We start from the raw sequence: 10,544 nt of genomic DNA, 5'->3' as shown, positions 1-10,544 counted from the left end.
GCCTGTGAATGCATTGGGCTGGAGGAGCTGGTTGGAGTGAGCGGGGAGAGGGAAGTCTGGTCATCCCTGCTAAAGCTGCTGCCCCCGCGACCCGACCCCGGATTATGCGGTAAGTAATGGATGGATGGATGGATGGATGGACGGTGGCAGCACAAACAAACAAAAATTAAAGCACAAATTAGCACAAAAGTAGCACAAACAAATGGCGCCATTTCAGGTCCATTTTGCAAGAAATGAGTACAGTGTGACGTCATCACTCGAAATTAATATCTTAAAAACAAACAAAAAACTTTACAGCACAAACGTGGCACAAATGTTGCACAAACGATTGGCAGGGCATCTAATTGCTTTCTGTGGAGATTATAAATCCATCCAGGTAATCTTTGAAGGGCTGCCAGATTTTACAAAGGATACTCATCATCTCTACCATAAAATGAGTCTTGAATATTTACTTTATTTATGTTTAATTTGAAGTGTGTCTTTTATTTTTATATAATATATAATATATATAATACTATAATATAGTTTTCTCTTCTGTTTATTTCTAGGACTGTACTGTAGTGCGTTGTATTGCATTTTTGTGTTGCCTGTTTTGCATCGTATGTTTGCAGTTGTTTAAATAAATGAGTAAAAAGTGACAATGATATGAGACAATCATAGGTGGAGTTTGACTTTTGGGGCAGGGGGGGCACAACATGTTGATGACCCCGAACTGCAGCGTCAGCAATTAAATTAACTTAATTAACTTAATATTTGTAATAATAAGTTGACAATGAGCGTTTTTTTGTTTCCCATCATTCTTGAGAGGAATTCTAAATCAGGCTGCTTAGGCAATACTTTTCACCAAGATCGTCATCCATTGAATATGGTACGCCCGCCAGTGTCGTGCCAATGTAGTTACCCCAGTCAAAATTTGTATCCCCTGGTCGGAGCCATATGGAGGTACTGTAGATTTGTGTCTTTATTATTCTTTTTTTTTTTAAATTGCCTCAATCAAAATATATATTTTCAACCAAATAAACGTCGCCTTATTTAAAAAAAAAAAAAAAAAAAAAAAAAACGTGTTAGAATGCAAAAATGAATGTGAAACTCAAAAAACTCAAAAAAATGCAAGTGAAAGCTCTTTTTCTTTGATTATATATCTATATATATATATATATATATATATTTTTTTTTTTTTAATTGCAGTCAAGTTTTTTTGTATTTTTTTTATTGAAGCAATGTTGATTTGTGTTTGGGCCACATTTTGGCTTGGACATGTTTGTCTTTATTATTCAATCAAAAAATAAGATGCTTCAAAAAAAGATATATTTTCAAAAAGAAAAATCACTTCAATCAAAAAAAAAAAAAAAAAATTTCAATCATGGAAAAAGTTTTTGAATGCGAAAAAATCCTTGAGATTGAAAAATTTGCATTTCAACACTTAATTTTTCATTGAAAAAAGTGTCCTTTGATTGAAGCAATCCTTTTTGTGTTTGGGCCATATTATAGCTTGGACATTTTTGTCTAAATCATTTAATCCACAAAAAGTTGCTTCAATCAAAAAAAAATAATTTTCAATCAAAGAAAAAAACATCATTTGAAAAATAAAATTGCGCTCCCCAAATTTTTTTTTTTTTTTCATTATGTGCAAAGCAAATGACCGTCTAAGTTGCTAGTCACATGATCTGTTCGAAAAATAATTTTGACCCATTATAAAAAAATTTTTTTGTCCATTTCATTCATTTTTGTTGTAGTTTTATTGCTTTACAACTTTGATTTATACATATATATATATATGTCAATTACATGCAATTACACTTTTCGGCCACCGGGGGGGCTGGCCCCCTGGCCCCCCCTTAAAATCCGCTTATGGAGACAATGTCCTTTGAGGGTTTAAAAAAAATCATAATTTATGTATAAAAGGGTTAGGTTTTATAAAAGAAAACCTTAAACCAAGAGATGAAAAGTTAGCGCTTTAACTGACTGTATTCATGTGCAATTCCATTTAAAATATGTACACATTAGTGTTGCCTGTCAATTTTTTTTTGACATTTGTCCTACTCAACCGTACACAGGATATGCCGTAGTTGTCCAACAGCCAATGAGGATGAGCCTGAGCAGGTCTGATCCTCTTCCTGACCACCTGTTGCATCTTAGCGTTTCTCGCAAGCCTCCACGCAAAACATGTCCTTGAAAAAGATTCTTTCATGTCCAATTTGCCGACAGTGGAACTAATTCCGTCAAAATGTCCGTCACGACTCTCCCCCTGGTTTTAATGAACCTCGGAGGAGAGATGCTTTATATCCTGGATCAACGTCTGCGAGCTCAAAGCGCTTGTGAGGATAAATCCTGTGAAAAAGGTCAGGTCAGAAACTCACCTTCTAATACAAACAGTATTTTTATCGTACGTTTTTTGTCTTTAAAAGCTGCTCTCGTGTGGTCGGAAAATGACAGAAAAAGAGGTACCCGAACTAACAATTTCACAAACTAGCTCAGCATTAAACTCACTATTCTTTGCTTTGGACGTCAACAGTGATGAACGATATTATCGGAACGATGTTTAGTAAAGCCTTCATGGACGAACTCCTCAAACCTCAGCCGATGTATTCGCACAGAACCATGAAAGTGGTGCTGACTCGCTTGGCACATGTTTCTATTATGAAGCTCAACCCGGTTAGCATGGACAAGGTAAGTGTAGCAAACTGGAAATGTGTTAACTGATCAGCTGCGATAGACGTCCAGTTATGGGGATTTGAATAACTACAACAACAACAAAAATCAAAACCAAGAATTTAATGTTAAAGTGATCAAATGTTGGATTTTTTATATCACGCACTTGATCACAAAGTGCTGAACGTTGCCCCATTTAATTGAGAATATTTAAACCCCACTAAAAATAGTTTGTTTGTTTTTTTGTTGGATAAATATTCACAATATATTTATAGTATATTATTATACTACAGTATATATACATTTGCTTATGTATTTGTTTTTTTGTTTATTAATTGTTTGATTTATTTATGTACTTATATCACTTTTATGCTTTGATGATACTCAATTGTACAATATATTAATTTATATTTATATTATATATATATATATGTATAAACATTTATACATATACTGTATAAAATATAATATTTATAATATATTTTATTTATTTTATATTATTTATATATTTACAGTTATTCTATTTTGATGTAAGTACACCATGAATAATAATACATTTAGTATTATTATTAGTAGTAGTTATTATTATTGTTAGTTATTATTGTGGGCAATGGTGGAGCTTATACTAGGTCACAAATGTTGCCATCTAGTGTTCAATAATGGAAAATACTTTAACAAAGTAACTATATGCCACAAAAGACTTTCGAGGATCAGGAGTGGCTAATTTGACTATATGACTTGACTGTATGACTTCATTTTTTAATGTATTTTTCAATTTAATATGAAAAACATTAAATGCTATGAAATGTATTTTAAATTCACTCCTCAGTGTTTAATATTTCACCTATTTTCTATAAATTTACTTTTTTTTTCAAAAACAATTTAAATACATTCATACACTCATTGAATAGAATTTTGAAAAACATTTTTAGTTTTAAAATAACATTTAAAAAATAGGTGATGAATCCGTTATTTTTAATGTGTCCGTTTATTCAGCTATTTCGATTTTTAAATTAATTTCAGTTTTTAATATTTAATTAATTGAAAATAGAGATTACATATAAGTAAAAAAGTTTAAATACTAAAATACATATTTAATTAGTGCTGCAACGATTAATTGAATTAGATTAATTAATTAAATATAATATTTATAATATTTTTTTATTTATTTTATATTATATATATATTTACAGTTATCCTATTTTGATGTAAGTACACTATGAATAATAATACATTTAGTATTATTATTAGTAGTAGTAGTAGTTATTATTATTAGTTATTATTGGTTTTAGGTATTTTATTATATATATATATGTATATTATATCATCATTAGTAGTATTAAATATATTTTTATGTTGTATTTATGTGTTTCAGTGATACTCATATATATAATATATATATATAATAAGTATACATTCATAATTTTATTTATTATTTATTTTATTAATTATTTTATTATATATTAGTAGTATCATTTTTTTATGCTGTATTTAATTTTTTATTATGCATATATACAGTGGGGAGAACAAGTATTTGACACTCAAATACTTGTTCTCCCCACTGTATGTATATAATATATGTATATCATTATGACTAGTATTATTAGTAGTATTTGTAAATATAATTAAGACATCTCCGCTCAGAAGAGCGCAATCCTAGGGACATACATTCATGTATATATATATATATATATATATATATATATATATATATATATATATATATATATATATATATATATATATATATATATATATATATATAGTTTATATTTTTTCTTATTTTATACATATTTATTAAATATATGTACTGGACTGTCTCAGGAAATTAGAATACACAATATTCTAATTTTTTGAGACAGTCCTGTGTATATATACAGGACTGTCTCAGGAAATTAGAATACACAATATTCTAATTTCCTGAGACAGTCAGGAAATTAGAATATTGTGTTTTAATATTGTATATATACACAGGACTGTCTCAAAAAATTAGAATATTGTGTATTCTAATTTCCTGAGACAGTCCAGTATATTCAGTCATCCTATTTTTATGTAAGTACACTATAAAAGCAAACTCTTAATATTAAATTTTTTTTTTTTTTTTTTTGGGGGGGGGGGGGGGGTAATAGTTCCAACCTAAAATTTGTGCAAGTCCTCTGTTTTGGTCCTAATTCCTATGAATGTATTTATATTAAAATCAATTTCCATTTTAATTTTTTTTGTTTTTTAAAGGGTAAAATAACAGAAAATATTCATTTTTAATGATCTTTCATTGTCCGTGCCCTTTATCATCGTTAGTGTCGCGGGGGGTGATGTAGTCTATGCCAGCAAGTTATGGGCAGAAAGTGAGGTACACCCTGAAATGCATTTCTCATTATGTTAATTTAATTTTTTAAAAATTATTATTTAAAAGGGCAAATAATCATAAATGTTCCTTTATTTAGTTATTTTTATTCCAAAAAAAAGGAAAAGGTGAATATTCTCTTATTTTTAATGTTTAGGAAAATGTTTTGGGGGTTTTAAAAAAAAGAAAAACATTAAATATTACCTTCTTTATTTACTTTTCATAATTAAAACAAGGACATTTTTTGGGTGTTTTTTTTTTTCTTTTTTTTAAAGAGGGGTAAAAAGAGTAAATATTCTTTATTCTTCTTTGAAGACTACAGAAATATTTATTAATGCAGGCCACACCAAATCACATGAGGGCTGGATCTGGCCTCCAGGCCACGAGTTTCACACCTATGCTCTCAATGAACAAAAAATCTATTAAATAAAATAAATAAATAAAAATATATTGATAAATCGTTGCATTCTGTATGTTTTATTTTTACATTTTTCACCTCATACGTTTTTTATCCTATCGCAAACAGCTCTACGAGTTGATATTGATGGCCTTCAAGTACCAAGTTTTCCACTGTCCTCGCCCTAAAGACCTGCTTCTCATCTCATACAATCACATCGACAGCATCCGCCAATTTGTCAAAGACACGCCCGCCATTCTAAACAAAGTGGATGAAACTCACAGGAAGATCATTGAGGTACACACACGACATCTCTCCATTTGGACTCCACTCAAACTTCTCCTCAATTCAGGTCTACTCGTCTGTAAGCGAGGGTGAATTCCAGCTTCTCCGCCAAACGCTGCTCACGTTCTTACAAGACACGCATATCCGCGTGAGTTCCTCGCGATTTAAGATCATCCACTCAAATCAAAATCTCATTAACGACACATTCCTTGAAAATCAGGTGTCCATTTTCCTGAAAAACAAAATCCAAAACCCTAACGGACGTTTCGCCATGCCCACCTCAGGCCCGGTTCCTCACGGAATGGACGTTCCTGGCACAATTAGGTGAGGACATTGTCTTCCCATATGTTGTAAGGATAGAATTGACCCTACCATTATTAATTGAATTTTTTTCACAATTTTCAAACTTACATTTACCCCTTTTCACTTGCTGAATACTGAATGCGGCTATCCGCCCCCCCCCCAATTACACATTTGATTGGCTGATGACTTGACCCACCCTCGACACGCACGCTCACGCTCACACAGCCCCGACAGAAATATATTGGAAGTTTTTTTTTTTCAGCCAGCAGCAGCCACTGTAAGTAATTTAAAAAGACGTCAATGTTGTAGAGGTGGGAAACACACCACTAATTTTGCGACTGAAAGTCCGACCTGTATCAGAGTTAGCATAACATTAAACTGTGTGAACTTGCTAACCTGCCAAACTCGAGTAGGAAGCTGCTTAGAAGTGACCTACTGTTTGTGTTTTCTACTGTTAACGTTAATTAAACTTTGAGAAATGTTGTGAACTCTGCTGGAAACTATAGAACCAGAAAAACGTGAGCAAAAAGCTGCTTGGAGAGCGACGGGTGCTGCATATCCTCATATGTTGTTCACACAACATAATCATATTTAACTATGGACATAACCAATGCGATCAACTGGTTGATCGTGATCGACGTATTGAGCGCCCCAGATTTACCATATCAATTCATTAGGTTCATATTCGTGAGAAATGTAGCCCGAACCCACGTACACCCAATCAGTTTGGTCTTATTAATGTCCCATCCCAAGCAAAAAAGTTACATGCAGGTTATGCTGTTATATCGTCCCTACCAATATTGATACCAAACCTATGCCCTTGGTTCACACTTATTTCATTCCTTATCACAGACACGATCATTAGCATGTTTTTACATTATACTATAGCGTTAAAAAGTGCTAACTAGATTTTATTTATCTATTATGGTGTGGGAGCAATACACGTCTATATTTGTTTTAATTTCTATTGTGTCTTTGTAGAAATTTTGACAATAAAGGACGAGAAACACGTCGCTACCGGTTCCCTACGGGTGGGAATTACTGCCATCCGGTTAAAGACGCATCATTCGGCCTACACGGAGAACGAGTCATCAAACTTGGCGTGAACATGTCGTGCACCTGATATCATATATTATATTTTCACGCTAAGTGGACATGAATAAAAATGTTTGTTTTTTTTTATCAATTAAAGGTATTGCATCAATTTTGAAGATTCATCCAAAGTTCCTAAAATGGAGGTAAGTGAACCGAAAAACATTTTAACTCATTGACTGCCATTTAATCCTATTAAAATAGGATGAACAGCAGGGCCAAGAACGAAAAGTGGTATTTGCCATGTGGCAAAATGGATTTTGCCATGAGGCTTTTTATTTGCTATGTGGCAAAAATTATTTTGCCACGTGGCAAAAATTATTTTGCCACGTGGCATTTTTTTTTACCATGTGGCAAAATTCATTTTGCCATGATGCATTTTTTTTTGCCATGTGGCAAAATTGATGCACTGTCATGTAGAGTGTATGGTCTAAAACACTGGTGTCAAACTGACTCCATAAAGGGCCGAGTGGGTGCAGGTTTTCTTTCCAACCAATGAAGAGGACACCTTTTTACCAATCTGATCTCTTACATGGGTAATCAGTTAAACTTTGTCAGGTGCTGCTTGTTTCAACAGAAAATTCATTGGTTAAACTGTTTGCGCGGCATCGGTTGGAACAAAATCCAGCACCCACTTGGCCCTTTGTGGAATTGGTTTGACACCTATGGTCTAAAATGACAAACACACATTTTTCTGCCATTCAAAATGAATGGAAAATTTGGGCGTGCACAGCCGTCAATGGCATAGCCTGACTTGGGTGCCAGTTGAATGTCAATGCGCTGTAATGGTAAGTGTATGGTCAAAAATCACAGCCACGTGATTTTTCTGCCATTTAAGATGAATGGAAAACTTGGACGTACATAGCCATCGATGGCATGGACGTGCACGGCCTGCAAAAATGCCATATACCCCAAAAAAATACATACGAAAAAAAAAAATGCCACAAACCAAAATCCATTTTGCCACATACCAATAACAAAATGCCACATGGCTAAATCAATTATGCCACATGGCAAAGAAAAAAATGCCACATGGCTAAATCCATTTTGCCACATGGCCAAAAAAATGCCACATGGCAAAATCAATTTTGCCACTAGGCAAAAAATTGCCACATGGCAGACACATGGCAAAAATAAATGCCAGATGCGAAATCAATTTTGCCACATGACAAAAAAAAAAAAAAAAATGCCACATGTCAAAATACATTTTGCCACATGGCAAAAAATTGCCACATGGCAGAATCCATTTTGCTACATGGCAAAAAAATGCCAGATGGCAAAATTAATTTTGCCACATTGCAAAAAAAAAAATGCCACATGGTAAAATCCATTTTGCTACATGGCAATGATAATGCCACATTGTAAAAACAAAATGCCACATGTCAAAATACATTTTGCCACATGGCAAAAAAAAAAACTCCACAAGGCCAAATCAATTTTTCCACATGGCAAAAAAAAAGCCACATGGCAAAAAAAAATGCCACATGGCTAGATCCATTTTGCCACATTGCAAAAAAATGCCACATGGCAAAAAAAATGCCACATGGCAAAATCATTTTGCCACATAGTAAAAACAACGCCACATGGCGAAATCAATTTTGCCACATGGCAAAAAAAATGCCACATGGCAAAAAAAATAAAATAAAAAAGCCACATGGCGAAATCCATTTTGCCACATCGCAAAAAAAAATGCCACGTGTCAAAATACATTTTGCCACATGGCAAAAAAAAATGCCACAAGGCCAAATCAATTTTTCCACATGGCAAAAAAAAAGCCACATGGCAAAGAAAAAATGCCACATGGCAAAATCCATTTTGCCACATGGCAAAAACATGCCACATGGCAAATACCACTTTTGGTTATCACTGTTTCTCTAAAATAGGATGACTGCAATGAAAATAACTTATGCACAATCACTACCACTGACGATAATAGACGTCTAATCCATTTGAAGTGTGAGGGCATGTATGACTGATAAACATTTCAAATACAACAGCACATCAACAATAACACTAGAAATGTTATAATCATTTTTTGTGTCCGCCATGCTACAGACAGCTAGCATTTCCAACCCGCTAGCTAAAGAAGAACTCAATCTTCTCGCTCGTTTGATGGGAACGGTCGAAGTTGAGAACATTCCCGGTTCCGAAACCGGTTTTCACTTCAACTTACTCGTTTTGACCCAAGAGGAAGACGCAGAGTAAGTGACACGGTTGTTTTGACTCCTAGCAATTAAGCTAACTCCTAGCATATTCTGTTTGCTAGTGCTGCTTCAGGTGGAGCCGAGGAGTCGTTCGGAGTTGTGAACATAAAACCCCTACAGGTAAGCGCACACATTTACTTTGTAAAAGTAACACTTAACTTAAAGTATTTTTGAATTTCAGGATGAAAAATCTGCAGCTCAGCTAGCTCAAATCGCCGGACTTTTCGCAGAACACGAGACGCGGGAAGATGTGAAGCGCGACAGAGGAGATGAGCTGTTAGCCATGATGGATGACCTCATGTCAATGTAGTGAAATGTGATTATTTGAAGGATTTTGTAAACAAAATTTAGTCAGGTATATTTTCAGACTGTTATAAATTGTAACACACCTGACAGACTGTTCCACACCCCAAAAAGAATGTGCAAAAATAAAGATTTCTTTTTTAATAGTTTTACTCTTGAATGAAATTTACCCTCTATCATTAATACTATCTTGACTGCAGAGCCATGTACCTTGACTCGCTCAACTCAGACCCCACTTAGTTCACGCCCGATGCTCGATGAGCCAATGACAGATAAAATTATTTCATGCGGCCACAGGGGGAGTAAGAGTCCAAGAATGAAATAAATAAAGGTTGAAATAAATAAATAAAAATGGAAATAATTCAATTAAAATTTACATAAATAAAAGCTGAAAATAATGAATATTAAAATAAATATAAGTTAAAATAAACAAAAAGTTGAAAAAATACATTTAAATTGCCATAAATAAAATGTGAAAAAAAATTGAAATAAAGATAAATTGAAATAAATATATAACTGTTGAAATAAATATTGAAATAAATACAACATAAAAACAATAAGTAAAAATTGAAAAATATATTGAAATAAATATAAATTTAAATAATTAAAAAGCGAAAACAATATAAATTTAAATAAATAAAAAGTGAAAAACAACTGAATATAAATTGAAATATATAAATGTTGAAATAAATAAAACGTGAAAACTGAGTAAAAATTTCAATAAATAAAAATTGAAAAAAATATAACTTTAAATAAAGTGAAAACAATAAATATAAATTGAAATATATAAATGTTGAAATAAAAAATGGAAATACATTTTGAAATAATTGAATTAAAATTGAATAAATAAAAAGTGGGGGGGGAAAAACAAAAATTTAAATAGATAAAAAGTGAAAAAAATTAAAATTGGAATAAATATGAATTGAAACACATAAACAGGGGAAACAATATAAATAGAAGTGAA

General features: G+C 32.6%; 1 protein-coding gene across 1 annotated transcript; it reads left to right on the top strand.

Moving 5' to 3' along the window:
- Positions 1-2,079: 2,079 nt before the first annotated feature.
- On the top strand, positions 2,080-10,031 carry oscp1a (organic solute carrier partner 1a). Its single transcript, XM_057828115.1, has 11 exons — positions 2,080-2,342; positions 2,409-2,444; positions 2,516-2,670; positions 5,523-5,690; positions 5,746-5,826; positions 5,899-6,002; positions 6,963-7,091; positions 7,174-7,219; positions 9,129-9,274; positions 9,340-9,397; positions 9,459-10,031. The coding sequence occupies exons 1-11, from the start codon at positions 2,228-2,230 to the stop codon at positions 9,585-9,587; spliced, it is 1,167 nt and encodes a 388-aa protein (XP_057684098.1). The 5' UTR covers positions 2,080-2,227; the 3' UTR covers positions 9,588-10,031.
- Positions 10,032-10,544: the final 513 nt, after the last annotated feature.

The sequence above is a fragment of the Corythoichthys intestinalis genome, chromosome 22 (assembly GCF_030265065.1).
Source record: "Corythoichthys intestinalis isolate RoL2023-P3 chromosome 22, ASM3026506v1, whole genome shotgun sequence".
NCBI classification, from domain to species: Eukaryota; Metazoa; Chordata; class Actinopteri; order Syngnathiformes; family Syngnathidae; genus Corythoichthys; species Corythoichthys intestinalis.
Note: the sequence above shows the minus strand (reverse complement) of the source record. Positions and strands in the feature narration are given on the sequence as shown.

Bases quoted from the DNA above. Each gene is read 5' to 3' on its own strand.
- oscp1a (XM_057828115.1), top strand. From the start codon at position 2,228: ATGTCCGTCACGACTCTCCCCCTGGTTTTAATGAACCTCGGAGGAGAG. The intron at 2,343-2,408 runs GTCAGGTCAGAA...TGTCTTTAAAAG, and splicing joins GGATAAATCCTGTGAAAAAG to CTGCTCTCGTGTGGTCGGAA. The intron at 9,398-9,458 runs GTAAGCGCACAC...TTTGAATTTCAG, and splicing joins TGAACATAAAACCCCTACAG to GATGAAAAATCTGCAGCTCA.